Here is an 18,974-nt window from a genome sequence, read left to right on the forward strand (position 1 = left end):
AGAACTCGAAATCCACCTTGATTTCGTTTCGACTAATTTGGCGAAACCGAAATTAACGGTTAATTTCGTTTCGTTCCGTTTCGACACCAGAAAAGCCAGTTTCGCACACCCCTACTCAAAGAAGTGGTCACAACATAAGCTCGTCGCTTTAAACTCAGTCAGTTTTCAACGGATTTCAGTTCAAAAATTAATTAAAATAATTGCATTTTTTCTCAAATGTAATTCATACTACTTATTTTACTTTTATGACAACAAATCTCAAACATTCTATGCTGAATCCAGAATACGCCTCCACAAAACCAGGTCTTGTCCCTTACACCCGTTTCCCGGGCATCCTCGTCGACTCGTAGTGTTTTACCAGCTTGCCAATATCAGTGTGGTTGTATACTTCGTACAGATCGTGATTTGCCACAGTTTTTTGATCGCAGGGTTCTATGCTTGAAGTCCTTAAGCACTCGACGGTGGGCCTCTTTTTATGTCCACGTCCGTAGAACGCCACCAGGAGGATCAGCGTCCTATAAATCGCGAACTTTGAGCGGATCAGTAGGCTGCGGGACGTAAGCTAGTTACGCAATCCGTAATAAGCATTATTCTTGCAGCTTTCCTTCCGAGAGCCGTTAAAGCCTTCTTCACAGCTTTACGATTAGCACCTATAATGTCAATGTCGTCCGCGAAGCCTAAAACATGTGTGACTTTGTTACGATAGAACCGCTCCTCAGCACACCTGCATGAAGGGCAGCAAGGGAATAGCACCTTCCAAGGCTTTGTTGAACAACAAGTTCGATAGTCTGTCCTCCTAATTCAGACCATCCAACGTCACAAACGCGATCGAAGTTTAGCACGCTGTCTTGATGCTTGATGTGAAACCGTTAAGAGTCGCACGTATTAGCTTAATTAGTTTTATAATGAAACAAAGTTCAGGCATATTCTGCCACAGCTCGTTGCGCTTCACTCATTTGAACACCGCTTTGAAGTCTGCAGAGATATTGTGTATGCAAGTTGTGTTTTCGAAATTTGTCAAGAATCTGTCTCAAGATGAACATCTGGATCATCGCGCTCGACAACCGCCAACAAAGGCCCTTCTTATAAATAAGGCCAGAGAGTCCTTCCAAACAGTTCGTAGCTAGTTTCTTCTCAGATCATACCCTCTGGATATTCCACTATACTATACTAGCACTATACAGTAACTCGCTTCTGACTTCGAAATGTTTGGCCGGTCCTTCTCAGCGGCTTCGTGATTATTCAGCTCTCTGCAAGTTTTTCCATCACGTCCATTTTTGGTGGATCCACAGCTCGTCAATCATCCAAGTTTTCTCTCTTGTTCACCTCGCTTTCTCACCGTTCAACACCAGTTCCAAATGTTGTTTCCAAAGTCTATCCACCTACGACTTACCGGTAACGAGATTCCCCTCCCTGTCAATTTTGGCGGTATAGTATCTTTTCGGTAAACCGAGCTTCCCGGTATTTTTTCCTCATCTGACTGCTCGTTCAGGTTCACTCCAACTGGTTCATCGATCCGTCCATCAACTTTTCGAGTGTACTCTGCAGCAAGTTCGCTGATAACCTCTAGATGTTCAGACGTATGTTCCTCGCCGATCTCGATTTAAATTGTAATTTGAATCGACGTTTAGCCCCCGAAAAGACCGTACATCTATGACATCTGAAAAGTGCCAGGCGTCGATCAGCATGTGGTCGATCTGGGTTATCTACTGATGCGCTTTTGAGTGTTCAGACGTAGAAAACGGGTACTACAGATTCCCGAACAAGAAATCTCTGTGCATTTGTTATTGCTCCGTTGCTTCCCGTTGATCCTCTCCATCCTCCACTGGGGTTACCCTTACTTATACCGGTTTGTTCCGTTGAAGTTCCTGCTGCTGTTGTTGGTATGGCACCTCTTAGTTATCTCTTACGGAATCTTGCGAATTTTTTGCCGATCAGTTTCCTTCTGCTGCGGCTGGTGTCCCTGTTGGTGCTGTTGATTTGGGTATTTTCGATATTACTCATACTATGGTTATTGCTAGTGCTATGAAATTGACTACTCTCCTGGTCTCGATGGTATCCCGGCTGGTATTTCTGTCGCTGCGCTACTGCTCTTGCCATGCCCCTCAGTTATATTTTTATCAGCGCCAGAAGCTATATACCGGTTGATCAGCATGGTTTTATGCCGGGACGTTTTGTGTCGACCAACTTGATCGAACTCACAAATTCCTGTATCTCACCGATGGAAGCTGGATCGCAAATTGACACTGTGGCGATTTTGACACAGTAGATTATCGAATACTTTTACTTAAATGGTTATATACCTTTTTAGTTTTCAAAAAAACCGAGAAAAATTTTATTGCATTATCTTCAAAAACAACATCTTGAGAACATTTTCGCAGATTTTCATAAAGATCTGAGCAATAGGAAAAAAGTTAAAGCGATTTGCAGCGCGCCTCGCCACGGACGCATGAGCTAAACTTGAAACTTTTCACGCGATTATCTCGGAATAGTGTTTCCCGAAAAATGATTTTGCCCTGATCCTGATTGCGGGAAAACTACTGAACCGATTTCCTTCATCTTTTTTTTTTTTCAATTTCCGTTATTAAATTCGCCGGTCCTTGAACGATCGCTTTTTGAAACATACAGATACTTTTTGCTGCAAAAAAAAATTTAATTCAATTTTGGCGCTCAAAACGTGCATTTTTTTGGGAAAAACGTTCCCGTTTGCAATGAAAACAAAAATACTCATAAAAGCGATCGTTCAAGGACACGGCACACTTCTAAACTAATGAAATAATATGAGTTTTTTGATTTCGGTTGACCCGCTGAGTCTCTATCAGGATCACCGCAAGCCTCTGCAAAAAAATCGCGTTTCGGGGAAACGGCCATTACTCCAGTAATAATTGTTATATCTCAAAACCAAATGTATTTTTTTGTTTTTGATAAACTGTACTTTCAGAAAAATACCACTTTGATGCAATGAAAATGGTGCTATGCACTTAAAAATAAATTCAAACTTTCCTCATTTTTCTCGACCAAAAAGGTATATAACCCCTCAAGCTTTCTACATTCGGTATGTCTGGGACACTGACTTATTGGCTGAGCTCGTATCTTTTCGGCCGCACTTTGGCGTATTGAGCTGGATTTCACAGTTTCACGAACATTCAGGAACACTTCCGGAGTCCCTCAGAGCAGTAATCTGGGTCCACTGCTGTTTGCTTTCTATTTCGATGGCTTTGTTATGCTAGGTGTCGGGTGCGTACTGGTAAAAGCCGACGATCTGAAGATCTACCTTGTTGTGAATTCTGTCTAGGACTACCACCACGTTAGGACACGTTTGCTGACTGGTGTAACAGAAACAATCTCACAATAAGCATCGCCAAATGTTGTGGTCATAACATTCCATCGTTGTTTTGTCCCAATTCATTAAATTACCAGATAAATGGATGTGTCCTCGAACGCGTACATCAGATCAACGGTTTTGGAGTAATGTGTCATCACATGCTAATTTACAATCAACATTATCCAAAGCGATACTACTGACACTAACAGTCTCTCTCGAGCCGGGACTCGAACCTATGACGACTAGCTTGTTAGGCCAGCATCGTACCTCTAGACCAGCTGGAGTACCTACACCAAATAAATTTCGCTGATACAAAGACAGTTTTGAGCTATTTGGTTTGGATACACTAGAGATTCGTCGTAAGATTCAACAAGCATTCTCCGTAGCCAAGCTGCTCAAAAATGAACTTGATGCCCCGGTTATGCTTTATCACCTTGATTTTCGAGCTTCGGGTAGACGACTTCCTTCGTCAAATTCACTGACAACTAGGTCTCATCGGACCTTGTACGGCTTTTATGAACCACTGACATCATGCATCCGTACCTCCACACTGGTCGAAGATTTATTTAATGTCGGAAATGTTTCCTCACGTGATTCTGGTGAAGTGATTTCAAGGTCTGGGATGTTGTAATAGTTTTCGATTTTAGTTATTAGGTTTTTGGACAATATTAGAATTCTCAGATGAATCGACCAAAATACGAAAACAAAGGGGTTTATACACACACACTTTATTAGATTTCTTAGTCACATAAACCTTGAGAGAAGTGCCTGCGGTCGGTTGACCTTAGCCCCGCCAATCGGAAGACCGGTTGTTCCTATTCGCATAATTCTCTGGATTGTTCATAGAATATTTGTTTTAACATGCTTCATCGCTAACGGAAGACAACTAAAATTTGGATTTTTTTATGCTGTCACAAAACTTGGATGTACTAGAACGAAAACTAATATATTTCACTCCAAGATACATTCAATAATACCAAAAGCATTAATGAATATTTGAGAAAGGCCAAGAATCGGCTGTTTGGCGGAGCTTCGTCAGGATACCGGAACAAGATGTATGCTCGTCGACTTTTCGAACGCATCTCTTAATTCTACCAGTCAACTGTTTGCAGTTCCTTGCTCACCAGCTGTTTTTGTACACCAAGGAACTCAAAATCCCGAAGAAATCTTCGATTGGGCGACACTGATGGGGGATGGGGAAAAGTCTATTTGAGGCCGTTCCCATGTGTACATAAAAACCCCAATTTTACGTTACAATAAGCAGGCATGCCCAAACCCTCCACACCACTTGCGTGTGTGTTTCAGGCGATGCCACGGAGGGTTTTTCATTGCCCTTCAGTGCTTATACGAAACGGAAACCCACACTGTTCTAAATAAAACAGCCCTTCAGAAGCTTCGGCAAACACATGGCCGAGTGTTCCCGAATTCGTGAGCCCGCTTGCTAACACGTGTTTTCTCAAACGCATCATGTTTACAAAAGTACATATGAAAAAAATATTTCCTTACCTTACCAATCAGACGAGAGCCGTGGTGGCTCGTGCTGTATCAAGAATTTGGCGCCATGTTGCTCGCCTTTATTTCTGGTGCCGGTAGGGTTGCCGAAGAGAAGTGATTTTACAGGGTTGTCGTCCGGCATCCTTACGACGTGACCGGCCCACCGCAACCTATTGACTTTCGCCAGGTGTGCGATGGGATTCTCTCCAAGCAGCGCGTGCAGTTCGTGGTTCATGCGCCGTCGCCATTCTCCGTCGTCCGTCTGTACTCCACCGTAGATAGTCCTCAGCACCTTCCGTTCGAAAACTTCAAGAGCGTTAAGGTCCTCCGCGAGAAGCGTTGTTGTCTCGATCCCGTAGAGGACAACCGGTCTTATCAGGGTTTTGTACAGCGTCAACTTTTTGCGTCGTCGCACTCGATTCGATCGAAGTGTCTTCCGAAGTGAAAAGTAAGCACGATTTCCTGCCTGGATGCGTCTCTGGATCTCTTTGCTGGTGTTATTGTCGGCGGTCACCAGTGACCCCAAATACACGAACTCATGGACCACCTCAAGCTCATCACCGTCTACAGAGACTTGACTTGAGAGGCTGATGTTGTTCTCCTTGGAGCCTCTCGCTCGCATGAATATTGTTTTCGACGCATTTATCCGCAGTCCGATCCGTCCAGCTTCGGCTTTCAGTCGAGTGTATGTTTCCTCCGCCGTCGCAAAGTTACGTGATATAATGTCGAAGTCATCCGCGAAGCCCAGAAGCTGAACAGACCTAGTGAAAATCGTGCCCCTCGTGTCGATGCCCGACCTCCGGATCACACCCTCAAGGGCGATGTTAAACAGCAAACAGGAAAGTCCATCACCTTGTCTCAACCCTCTGCGCGATTCAAAGGGACTCGAGAGTATCCCCGAAACACTCACGTAGCACATCACTTGCGCTATGGTGGCTCTGATCAGCCGAGTCAGTTTATCCGGAAAACCGTTGTCGTGCATGATCTGCCATAGCTGTTCTCGATCGACTGTATCATAGGGCGCCGTGAAGTCAATGAAGATGTGATGTGTTGTACTCGCGACATTTCTGTAAGATCTGTCGGATTGAGAAGATCTGGTCCGTGGTGGCACGGGCTCCCATTAAACCCGCTTTGTACTGACCCACGAACCTCCTGGTTAAAGGTGATAGAGGACGGAACAGGATCTGAGAGAGTATTTTGTAGGCGGCATTGATAAGCGAAAAAAATATTGCAGGTGGTTGTATGCGATGACTACTGTCAAGTTTTCCAATATTATACCATTGTCGATCTCATCGTGGCGACCAATGCTTGTGTGTTCCCCGATACTGCGAGCCCTCGGTTGCCTCATGTGCCGAAGTTAAAAAACCCTCGGCTCGCGTGTTCACGAATGGCTCTCCTTTGTTTTGTCTTTAGCTAGCGACGGAGGGTAATACGAATAGCCCTGCGTGGTGTGTTTGTTAGCAGATGGGTCCCACGCGCATTGGTGTGCTGTGTTTTCCCCATGCCTGACAAAAAGTCAACAAACAAAGCTACAAAATGTACAAATCTAACCCCGAATTCAATAAATCATACATTGTGTTCAACTTAGTCATTACATAAAACATTAATCCTATTGTTGAACTATATGGTCAATTATAAAATATTCAATACAGAAATTTTCTGAAGGAATTCATGTGACAGTTCGCCGAACTCGAAGATCTTGTATTATTGTTGAGGTTCGCAGGAAATTATATACAGTCGAAACCCGTAGATTTTTGCTTTCAAAATGGTTTACCGTTAACCTTTTGCTAAAATTTGTTCTCATTTCTCTCTCAGTGAATATATTGAATTATGATGTTGAATATGAGCATCTCAAAAAAAAAAAAATCAAATTTGTCGTTGTCACCCGTTAGTCTCGCGACAAGGTTGGAATCTTTGATTGAAAAATTCAAAAGAACGATTTAAAACACTTATCAAAGTTTTGTAGAATATCAACAAATTAGTTTTATTTTTCTCATTAATAGTAGTTCATTACATTTACAAAACTGTTTTTTTAGAGGGAAATCCTAAATTGGATAATCAAATCCAACGCAAAGCACTGGAGTGATAACAAATAAAAGATCCGGATCATAACACTAGTCGACAATAGAGACGGCCCTAATGCTCAGAATAGTTACCCTAGAAAAATTGTAGCTTCTTAACCATTCCTGTAGATTTTGGAGTTCCTAGTGTATGAAGAAGTACGTCATAGTGTTGCATATTAATTGCCCGCCGGGTTCGTCGCTTCAACATTATGTTTACGAGAAAATTCAATTAAATCTCTGAAAAGATCTGTTCTAGGGGCACCTAAATTAACAAGAATGGTCGAAAAGCTATAATCTTTCATTTTTCTTCAGCTTGAGCTGTGTTCACCAGGGTAATTCATGCAAAGGGTAATTCATCAACTCTAATTTTTTTTTTTTTGGTTTATCCCTTATTCCACTGTATAATTCAGTGCCGTTAACCATCTTAAAACAGAATTTTGAACTACATATTTTATTCGGTTCATAATCCGATTTTCAACGATTCTGGTACATGCAATTTTCAACGATTTTGAGCTCAATTCGATCTGTACTTTTTCCATCATCGGATGCCATTTTCTTGTGATCATCTTGTAGTTATTTGGAATTTCTCATTTGATTTGGTGATCAAAAACTCTATTACGGAATGAACGGAAACTCATCTCAGGATTATTTTCTTTTCGATTTTTTCTCGTTAAGTAACCAATTTAGATTAAAAAAGTTTTTTTTTCTAGTCCTCAGTCAATTATTCAGTTCCGAATCAAATATCGGGAACTTTCACTCTGGAAGCAACACAAAATGTTCAGTCTAATTTGAGGTCATTTAATTCAATTTTCTGTGGTGATTTGATAGAGAACCCTAATTTTTCAACGATTGAGGTGTTTACAAAAATTGATTTCGAGATCTATGTCAAGTCTTTACTTACATGACCACTTCTGATATTTTTAGGCGTTTCGTGACTATCCCTATCTAGCTTCCCTTGCACGACGTTAGCAGTAGTCCAAATGCCAGATTGATAATGTTATGACATAATATAAGATTTATGTAGTAATATTATTTAAAATTTGCGCATTTATCAGGCCCTCAACAATGTAAGATTTTTGAAAAAAAAAAGTTAAAATTTTGGACAAAACTCTGAATCAGCAAGATTCTGAATAAACAAAAATTCAAGACACTGGCTTTGGTTCTGTTCTGAAAGACGTTTCATTTGTATTTATTTTTTAAGGTTTCAAGTGTTTGCATACTTATTTAAGCTACCGATGTAACCAAACCCACAAAGTTTCACTGAAGTCAGAGAGGGTGCTACCAACTCCAACGGAAGAGTTTACGTGAAATCCTTCCTGTATTTCTCCATTTCTGTATTCTAGGACTCCTTCTAAGAAAGCCAGCCTAAGCTCTAGTAGTTAGTGTACTCGGGTTCAACCGCTCCGAGAATCTTTGGACAATCGACTACTAATGGACGGTTGTGGTTTCTAGCTAGCAGCAACAGCAGCAGCAGCAGCAGCATCGAGCACTAGCGACAGATTCCACCCCCGCGCGGAGATCAAGCCCAGAACTGCGTCCAAGCGTCATGAACGACAGACGCCGGTCCCGTGCAGGAGGAGGTGAGAGAAAATAAAAGTAACCAATTGCTGCTTAAGTCTGATTCAGTTTTTCGGTCTCTCTACTTAAGTTTTGTTCCGTTGTGCTCGGTGCTTGCTTTACTATTGGTTTAGTTCTTCAGCTCATTGATTTGCTACATTTTTGAACACCAAAATTGCTCCTAATTTTAACTTCACGCTTTAGGTCATTCGCCTGCTAAGGGTGTGTTTTGTTCGCTGCAGTCTCAATAATTTCTAGAGTTTTCGAATTTGAGTAACAGTATCATCAAACAATTCCATGACAAAAAAAAACAACAAGAAAATGTTTATTTCGTTGTTTTACTGCTTTCTTCTCCTTCGATGAGACGATTGCTTTTTTTCTTTTGATTTCACAGAAATTTTACAATAACACTGGTAAACACAGGTCTTGCTCTAGAGTTCAAACTGGTCCTGTTATTTCTGGTGCTCTTAGCAAAGACAGCTTTTTCAGAAACTTGGATGAGTTTTCCCGTAAGCCACGGTAGAAACGATGAACCCGGTGGTCACTCACTGTGCGATACTTCTGCATACACGAAGGGCTCCAGAATTCACAGGAGTGATCAAAAAGCTATATTTTTTTTAGGGTTACTATTTTGAGCTTTGAGGCAAATTTTTTTTTTGCATTTGTCGATCAACAACAAGATGATTAAGAATAGCATAACCGATTTAGATAACCTGATCGGAGTTTGATACTCATAAATGTTATATGTAATTATTTTACTATCAGAAATACCAAAAATGGCACAAAAAAAAATCAAAAAAGGGAAACGTCGAAGAAAAAAAAGGAAAAATGATGGAAAAGGCCAAAAATATAGAAAGTTCCAGAAAGATTTCAGTCTTACGAAGTCACACATGTCATAAAAAATGATATTCCAAGAAAAAAATCTTAACATAAAAAATAATTGTAAAAATGGCATAAAAGGCAATAAACACTTTGGTCTCGATCACACAACTCTATAAGAGTTATCAGCATTAGCTGACTCTTCTGTGTGTGTTGAGATATTCCTTTCAGTCTATGAATAACGCTTGCACAGCAGTGTGTGTAGTTAGGGATGAGCTTTAGAATAAGTCGGCAGTGGGATGTGATACGCATATAGAATGTGAAACAGTACCACCGTCCCCCGTAGTTTAATTGGTCAAAACACCATGCCGGAGACAGGCAGATTGCGGGTTCAAGTCCTGTCGGGATGCAGAATATTTTTCCAAATCTGTATCATATTTCCAGTTCGCTTGCTTTTCGCTTTCCCTACTGCACACATTGTCTTCTTAATGAACGGCAATAAACAAGTTTTGAAAAAATCTATAATTTCTAAAAATGGTGCAAAACGATGGGAAACGTCAAAAAAGTTATCAAAAAGGGGTAAAAAATAAAAAAAATCCTGTATGGACTTTGTCACTGCTATCAGAATCGTTGATCTATTGTGAGATATCCCTAGTAACAATATTGGTTTTATCAAAGTTTTATAGCGCTTAATACAGCCAAAACAGCGCTATAAAACCTTGATAAAACCACTTTTGTTACTTGGGATGCCCTGGTGTGTCTGCTGTATCCCGCACATCTATTATTGGCAATACTGCTATTTAGAAGGGGCATGCTTAATATTTTTGTTTTATCCGTGCTTGTGTATAAGTTAAAATTGTTAAAAAGAGATTGAAATGTTACAAAAATTAAAAATATCAAAATAGTCCAAAATATGAAAAAAATATTCAAAAATGTCAATTATATTAAAAACGTTTGAAAAATGATAAGAAAAGGCCAAAAAGGTAGACAATGCTAGAAAATGTTCAAAAAATTTGAAAGCGGTAAAGAAAGTCAAAAATTTAAGAAAAACAAACCAGTCGAAATAGTTCAAAAGTAAAAAAAAACGTATCAAGAAAGGTTTAAATTTTTGGAAATTTATCATAGTCAACCAATTCTGAAAGTCTAAAAAATGAGGAAACAGAACAAAATGGTTCTATAATTTCAAAAAATAAAAGCGTGAGGAGATTAAAAATGGTGAAAAAATCGAGAAGACAAAGCTGCTAAACTAAATATATAAAAAAACAACAAATAAAATGCAAAATGGATTTAAAATATCAAAACAAAAGTTTCTAAAGCGGTTAAAAACAATCAATGTCAAAAAAACTAGATTTACAATCCTAACTCAAAATTTGAAAAGAAACAATCCTAACTCAAAATTTCAAAATAAAAAAAAATGACAAAAAAGATGCCGAACAATTCATGCAAGGAATAGGTGACAAGAGGAAAAGTGACAAAGATGAGAAAAGTGAAAAATTACAGAAAAATAAAAAAAAACTAAAACGCCAAAAAAGATCAAAAATATAACACCAATTCTCGCGTAAATTCTCGAAAGGACCTAAGTATTATTCAGAGACTCTTTGTTAACCATCTGTTTCAGTGATAACTAAGTTATTTTTACATTTTTCATAATACTCTGCATAGTAACCTTAGCATTTAAATCTTTGGATTTATGGCATGATATTGTTGAAAACTTTTATCATGACACTGTAATTAATGAAACAGAGTGAGAGAGAAGAGAAACTCTCATGGTTACTTAGATCCTTTTGAAAGGTTACGCGAGAATTAAAAAATATAGAGAAAGGTCGGAAAATTCGAACAATTAAGTAATATGAAAATATGTAAATATAAAAAAATGTAAAAAAAACGTTAATATATCGAAAATATAATAATGTTACGAAAAGTGAAACAAAGAGATGAAAAAACTTTGGGAAAAAAATGCCAAAAATTTAGAAAATATTGGAAAAAAATCGAGTTATACAAAAGAACTCGAGATCATAAAAGAGCATAAAACATGTAAATTATAGAAAAGGTAATTATCATACAATAAGATTAAAAAGTGAAAAATATCTACCACATTGAGAAAACACTAAAATGTTACAAATGACAGCAATAAGTTGAAAACGTTCAAAAAATCAGGAATGACAAAATTTTAAAACCAGTCGTGATAAACAAAAAAGCTTGAAAATTTAAAAAAACGAAGAAGGTCTGAATATTGAAAAACATGTCAAGGACAATGAATTTCAGAAAAGGTAAAAATCATCGAGAGTGTCCAACAAATCATGCAAGAATAAAATTGTGAAATTTGAAAAAGACCAGAAAACTAAGAAATTAATGGGAAATTTGGTAATAAAATAATAAAAAAAAATCAGGAACATCAAATGCCAAAAAAAAACCTAAGAAAAGTTTAAAACGTCAAAAAGATTAAGAATATATATAAAAAAATAAAACATGAAATATCACGGAAAGTCGGAAAACGCGAATAAATAAATATTATGAAAATATATCAACAACATTCAAAACGTAAAAAAGTGATGGAAATTCTAGAATAAAAATTAAAAATTTCCAGCCAAAATGGGCAAAAAAACAAGATTCTAATAGCATAATTAATCTCAAAAATTTCGAAAAAGAGATCAAAAACAATGAAAAAGGTACAAACTTTGAAAAAAAAAAAACAGTTTATTAATAAGAAAGGTTAAAGTCAAAGATGCTAGAAAATATCGAAACAGATCCAAAATTTCGAAAATGTTATGCTAAAAACGTATAAAATGTCAAAAAAGGTACAAGGTTGTTAAAATTAATGAAAAAAAGTCAGGTTCAAAATGTCACAGAAACTCAAAAACAGAAATGTTTTATGTTGAAAATTGTTAACAAATTAGGTTGAAAATGTTTAAAAAAATAGAACAGAAGTAAACAGAGCTATCAGGGGCGACTTGTGGCTGTTGAAGCTACCTGTTAAACTAGGAATTCTGAAAATCAGAGTTTGGGAAAGTAATTACAATTTTATCGGCGAATAAAAGCAAAGAAATTCCCGTTGTTACTATTAAAAAATAAAACTAAAAAATAAGATGATAAGAGCATGAATTTGGATTTTAGATTCATTTTTGCCTGACGTCCCCCTGTGCATTGCACAGGTTGCACCTATGGACGAGTCGCCCCTGAGAGCTATGAATTACAAACAAACGAACGATTGAACAAATAAAAACAAAAAAAGAATTGTCAAAAAAAATAAAAAAAGATGAAAAATGTCAAACAATAAAAGAAACAAATTTAAGAAAATCAGAAATGAAATGGAAATTTCAGCGTATGTGCTTAATGTCTGTAGAAGGTCGTGATCGAAATTATTTTGAACCAAAAACATTGATTTTAGAGCCGTAACGTCTTCAGCCAAGTTGTTTCAATCATTAAGGTGCCGCCACACGGACGCTAATTCCCTTAGTTTCTAAGTCTTAGTTGATTCTAAAAAGCATTTTTTTATCACTGAATAGTAGGCTATGAACTATTCGGGCATGACAGAGTAGTTCAGGGTCTCTATGTTATAGCTTTTGACAGTACAATCCCGCGTTATGATGAAAAAAATGCTTTTTACAATCAACTATGACTTAGAAACTAAGGGAATTAGCGTCCGTGTGGCGGCACCTTTATTCTCGAGGTCAAAGAAGTTGCAATTCCATGATTAATCCACATAACAGCGAGAAAAGAATTTTACTTTTCTCATTTTGGAATCCACTTTGTTCGGCAAAGTTATAGCAAAATTTTAAAAGAAACAATTTTGTTGAAGACATCCTACTTGTATCTCGCTATCAAAATGGACTTTTGTGGAGTTTTCCATAGATTACCCATAAATTAATTTTTTTCTATTTAACTTTTCATAGTGATTTTCTATAATTTTTCAATGTTCTACAATACTGTTTGCTGCAACGGAACAAACAATTTCACCAAAAAACGTTTATTTTTATCTCTCATATTTATTTGGTTGTTGACGATTTTTCCTAAAATAATGTGCTAGTTTACAATAACTACTTTTAACTCAAAAAATAAAGATTTTGGAGTTGTAGTTTCTTCAGTAAAGTTGTTCTACTAATAATTCTCCTTTTGTAGAAGTTGGAATCCTGTGATTCATCTTCCTAAAAGTGAGAATTGAGTTTTATTCTCATTTTCGCATATAAAAATCCACTTTACTGAGTAAAGTTTTAACACATTTTATGAGAAACAACTTTATCGAAGACATTATACTTCTATCTGCCAAATAAAATTAACTATTGTAAAGTTTTCTTAAGAATGCCCCTTAAAATATTTTTTTAATATAACTTTTTATTGTGAGTTTCTAAAGTTTTTCAATGTTCTACAATGTCTTTAATAAAACACACAAGTTCGCCTAGGAAAGTTTATTTTTATCTCTTATAATCGGTTAGTTATGAAATATTTTTATTAGAATAATGCACTAATTTACTTACAAATCTAGATAAACATTTCAAAAGGTCCTATCTGTTTTCATTGTTTTTGCGGAGCGTCTTTTTATTTTGGCAATTGTTTAGCTTTAGTAACTCTTCTAAGCTCGGTTTTCGTTTAGAAGGCGAGAGTGATTCCTCCGCTATCAACTTCTGCAAATAACGTGTCATAAAAGATGTTCAATAAGCTGTAAAGATTGAATGAAAATGATCGATCAAAAAATCGATCAAAGCAGATAGGACCTTCTGAAATGTTTCTCTAGAAATATCTACACAGTAGACTACGCGAGACAAATGCCTATCCCTGAATTTAATGATGTTTTACTTATATTTAAATATAAAAATTGTTTAGTCTGGAGATATTCGCAGATTTTGAAGATACATGTTAGTAAATTAGTGCATTGTTTTATTAAAAATCGCCAAGAACCAAAGAAATATGAGAGAGAAAAAAAACTTTCTTTGATGAAATTGTGGGTTTTGTTATGGCTAACATTGTAGAACATTAAAAAGTTGTAGAAAATCACTACTAACTGTTATATTGAAAAAAAAAGATGATTTAGTGGCAATCTGAAGAAAATTTCACAAAAGTATATTTAAATAGGCAGATAGAAGTACGGTGTCTTTTACAAAATTGTTTATTATAGAATGTGTTACAACATTGCCGAACGCAGTGAATATTTATTTTAAAATCTATATTTTTGGGTCAAAATGATTTCGATCACGTTTTTCCAGCTTTGGAATCAGTGTGCACCGGGAGGATCAGCGTCCTACACGGCACTAGTTTTGCTAGTTAATCAGAAATATCAGCGTCAAAAAATGTCAAAAGCGGTCCAGAATGTTTAGAACGAACAAACATGTCATGAGAAGTAAAAAAAAGTCCTGAACGAATAACTGGAGATGAAAAATATAACAATGTGGAAAAAGTGAAAAAATCTAACATCTGTCAAAAACAGTCAAAAGTGTTATCAAAAAACGTTTCAAACTCCAGGAACAATAAAAAAGGCAAAAATAGTCGAACTCGAAAATGTCAAAAAAGATATACAATGCTGAAAATAAATGCAAAGTGTCATAAAAGAAAAAAAGGCCGTCAAAAAAAAATATAAAAGATCCAGAATGATTAAAAATATCAATAAAATAAAAATGATCAACAACTTCAAATAGAATTTGGAAAATAAGTAACAGATGTTAGAATGTTAAAAGAGGCCGAAATAAATAGCCAAACTGAAATCAAACAAGTAGTATAAAAACTATCGAAAAGGGTTTCATTTAAACCTAAGTGATGTTCGAAGTGAGTCACTAAAGGGATGATAGAATTATTCTTCATAGATAAACAAAATCAACATAATTTGTTCTTTACTTCAATTGCATTTTCATTTTTGTTGCCTGCAAAAAGTTTTCCTCATCCTATATGCGCAATAATTCTCAGCTATCACATTTTACCCATTTTTTCAGGTGCATCAATCAAGATGGAACACTTCCAGGCGGCGTTGGACCCCCGCAAGCAGGAACTGCTTGAGGCTCGTTTTCTGGGAGCAAGGGTGAGTACCCGTGACCACTACATTCCCATTCTGGAAATCTGGATCGTTGCTATCAATACACTGCTGACGAAGCGTATCACCGTTGATTACCTGAATTTCCTCGCTTCGCCCCGTTTGCTCGTTGTTGAGCTTTCGAATCCGGTGAAAACAGCTAGCTGCTGGTTATCGATCGGAGTTTTTTCGCCGCAGAAGACGGATGACGGTACGGATGACGGTGAAGCACGGTGATAGGATTAAAGGAGGGGTAGCAAACATCGACTGTGTGGCAGCAGAGAAGGAAAGGAAAAAAAACGACACAATCGCTAGTCGCTAGTGTAGTCAAAACTCGCCCTGGAGATGATACATTCCAATTCTCGACTCTGTTTTCAACAGCATCAACCTCGGGATTGCAGGCGGCGGGTGGAGATCGAAAAAGGAAAATAATTTGCAGAAAAAGGCTGCCTTCTGTCCTGCTCTCGTTGCAGAGCTGGTCTAGAGGAAAGAAAAATCGCAGCCCCAAGAGTGGCGTCAACGGCGACATGATTTGTGTGCTGCACTAACGTGAAACGGGCGAAAGAAGGCAATCGAGAGAAGAAAAAAAAACCCGGTTGCGCCACTGAATCCGTTCGGCTGGTCTCCATAGTTCACTTACACGTGGAACACATTTCTAGTCGAACAAAGTTTGTCTTGGCTTGAAGGATATAAAAGGCGCGCTTTGCTTTGGGCCTAAAACTAAACGCACGAGACGGCGGCACCGGCGGGGGTCAGCAACTGGTGCCTTGAATCCCAAACAGTTCCAGCCCAGTTAGCCCCTCGGAAGCACATTTGTGCATGTGCAAGCGTCAGTCAGGTCAAGGGTGATCTGTAGGCGCTTTTCCCATTAAAACTAAATTAAATTAATTTTCAAACAATATGGCTCTCCTCCAGTTGTCGCCGTCATCACCGTCATCGTCATCGTCATTTGCTGCTCGTTGTCGTCGTCGTTGTCCTTGGTCCTCGTATGGTATATAGCGGCGAATTTTCCTGAAATAGCTGAAAACAGCAGCAACGGCGGAGGCAGAGCAGCAAAGTCTCGTTATTGTCGCTAACGTGTAGAGTGTTTTTGTTATTACTCAACCTTGTTGGGCGTTTTGCGAGTGCTTTCGGTCGGTCGGTTCGTTATATAAGCTTCTCGCCAAGCTTCGGGCTCCATCTTCCGGACGCGGAGACGGAAATGTAGCGCAGAGTTGGGCGACGGTAGTGCGGTGGGCGACTCGCAGCTCCCGGAACAGCACTTATGATACTTTATGGTATATAATAATAAGGTGCGCCAAAGAACACTCTCGGACGAGTATGTACATCCCCGTATAACTATTGTAGCATCAGCATCAGAGTGCATTCACTGCAACTAATGCAGCGCTTTCGGTTCGGTTTGGTACGGTTTGGCAGAAGGTGCTGCTGCTGCAGCTAGGATGCATGCATCTGAACAAACAGAGAAAAGGACACAACGCACAACGAAGGCACATCTGAACTGAACGAGGGAAGGGAGGGTAGAGAGATAGAGATAGAAAGTGATAGAGAGATAGAGAGAGAGAGAAAAACGGTAAAGTTTCGCACAGAAGAGGAAAACTCCTGGCTGGCTGGCTGACTGGTTGGCGAAGATCGGGACTTGGCAAAAGGCGGCCTCCGGACGGAAAACAATGACTGGGCATGCATGGCACTTGGCAAAACCGGGTGCTGGCCTGTGCGCGCGGGTTGTTGCGGTACAACTAACCAACAACGACGTGTAGAGAGATATACTCCACATGCTCACATCACATGAAATGAATAATCATAAAATCGATATTCGGCGAGAATTTGTTCGTTTTCTCCTAGGCGACGGGCCACCCAGCACGGTACACCAGCTGCTTTGTGGTGTAAGCGAAACGCGGCTACTGCCAGCAAAGCGGGCTGACCAGGGGATGCTATTTGATTATCCCGGGACCGAAGTTTGAAGGAAGAGCCTGGTATCAGTTTGTTTGTTTTTTTTTGGTGGATTAATTTCAATTTTTTTAACAGAACAGTATAGGCACAGATTTTCTCAATGATATTGAATAATTGAATTGACAGTCTTGTATTCTTGTTTCCACATTGTTCTTCAAAATATTTTGGATATCAAATTAGACAGCAAATTCAACCTCGTTTAAGATATGTATAAATGTTGGAGGGACTTCTTAACCATGGGTTTAAGTTTGCCCCCTCACAAACCCACTTTGATAATTTTTACGCTTGACACATAGTGGAATCTGTCCGGGGGTAACTAACGAGACTTGGTAAAAAAAGGCAGACGTAAGGAAAAATAAAATTTTAAAAAGTTCATCACTCACACCGTGACAAATACGTACCTTCTTAACCTTTACAGTCTATGGAAATGCAGAGGTACGTTGTCCGACAACATCCTTACACTTACTTTTCCTTCATCCCTTTCTCTACCTTAAGGACGTAGCCGGCGCCGGTATCGAAGTAATGAGGATCGTGCTAGAGGGTGTCCCACATCGAATTGCATCACGGGGAAAACGATGTAGAAAATTACCAAATTAACCGATCCTTTTCAAACTTTCAGACAATAAAATATAGCCTATTAGTAAGCTTTTGGCATATATTTTTCATTCGACATCAATTCCGTAACCGTACGCTCGCACCTTACACTTAACTCCACTCATTAAGGCAGCGGTTTTTTGTACGGAAACCCACTTTTTCTTCATGTCCCCCTTGGGATGTTTTTGTAGTGCCTGCTTCAGTACTTTTCGATAGGACTTATTATTTATTTTATTTAGAGATCATACTTGAATGACATAGCACTCATATCACCGTTTTGTCACTCATATCACCGTTTTGAAATAGCATTTTTTAAAGAAGGATTTTTCTGCAGGAACATTGCACAATGTTTTGCAGCGAGAGTTGTCGAAATGTTTTTTTCTGTGGCATTCTGAAATCTTCTGAATGCTCTGCTACAACCGCTTGGATTTCCAAACACAAAGTCTGTTTTGAAAACCAGAATCGTGACTTTTAATTGTGAAAATTATAAGATACCCGTTCCGCTAAGAGCAGCTTTCAATTTTTTTTTAATATTTTCTGTATTTCCTGCACACATGGATCATTGCAGACATGGATCTTACGTAGTGGTATAAACACCTTTCCTCTTCGTACCAAAACACAAACCCTTAGAAACACAAGACATTAATCTAGCGCGAAGTTAACGTGTACTCTCCGCCAGATCTTGCTCGCTGCGCTCACTACTTCCTGCCGGATTCGAGGCAAACACCATCTTCGCAAAGTAGTTGTCCGGTATTCTTGCAACGTGCCCTGCCCAGCGTATCCGTCCAGCTTTGGCCACCTTTTGAATACTGGGCTCCCCGTTGAGTTGCGCGAGTTCATGGTTCATCCTTCGCCTCCATATTTCGTTCTTCGGCACGCCGCCAAAGATCGTCCTTAGTACCCGTCGTTCGAAAACTCCGAGCACTCGCAGGTCCTCCTCGAGCATTGTCCACGTTTCATACCCGTAGAGAAAAACCGGTCTTATGAGCGTTTTGTACAGGTTACACTTCGTACGGGGGCTTAGTCTGTTCGACCGCAATTGCTTGTGGAGCCCATAGTAGGCACGACTTCCGCTGATAATACGCCTCCGGATCTCACGGCTGGTATCATTGTCCTCGGTTACCAGTGAAATAAGATAGACAAACTCGTCAATTACCTCGAACTCATCGCCGTT

At 38.7% G+C, this 18,974-nt stretch overlaps 1 protein-coding gene across 2 annotated transcripts in view; it reads left to right on the forward strand.

Annotated features, from left to right (window-relative positions):
• LOC129718914 (serine/threonine-protein kinase tousled-like 2) overlaps window positions 1–18,974 on the forward strand; it is a 250,180-nt gene that overhangs the window by 9,019 nt on the left and 222,187 nt on the right. Inside the window, exons 2-3 of one of the 2 annotated variants that reach the window (XM_055670132.1) lie at window positions 8,226–8,462; window positions 15,180–15,265. In XM_055670132.1, coding sequence (XP_055526107.1) covers window positions 8,429–8,462; window positions 15,180–15,265 — 120 coding nt within the window. In that variant the 5' untranslated portion in view covers window positions 8,226–8,428. The remainder of the gene's footprint in view (window positions 1–8,225; window positions 8,463–15,179; window positions 15,266–18,974) is intronic. The other variant, XM_055670134.1, reaches the window with a different exon arrangement.

Source organism: Wyeomyia smithii, chromosome 1 (genome assembly GCF_029784165.1).
Source record: "Wyeomyia smithii strain HCP4-BCI-WySm-NY-G18 chromosome 1, ASM2978416v1, whole genome shotgun sequence".
NCBI lineage: Eukaryota > Metazoa > Arthropoda > Insecta > Diptera > Culicidae > Wyeomyia > Wyeomyia smithii.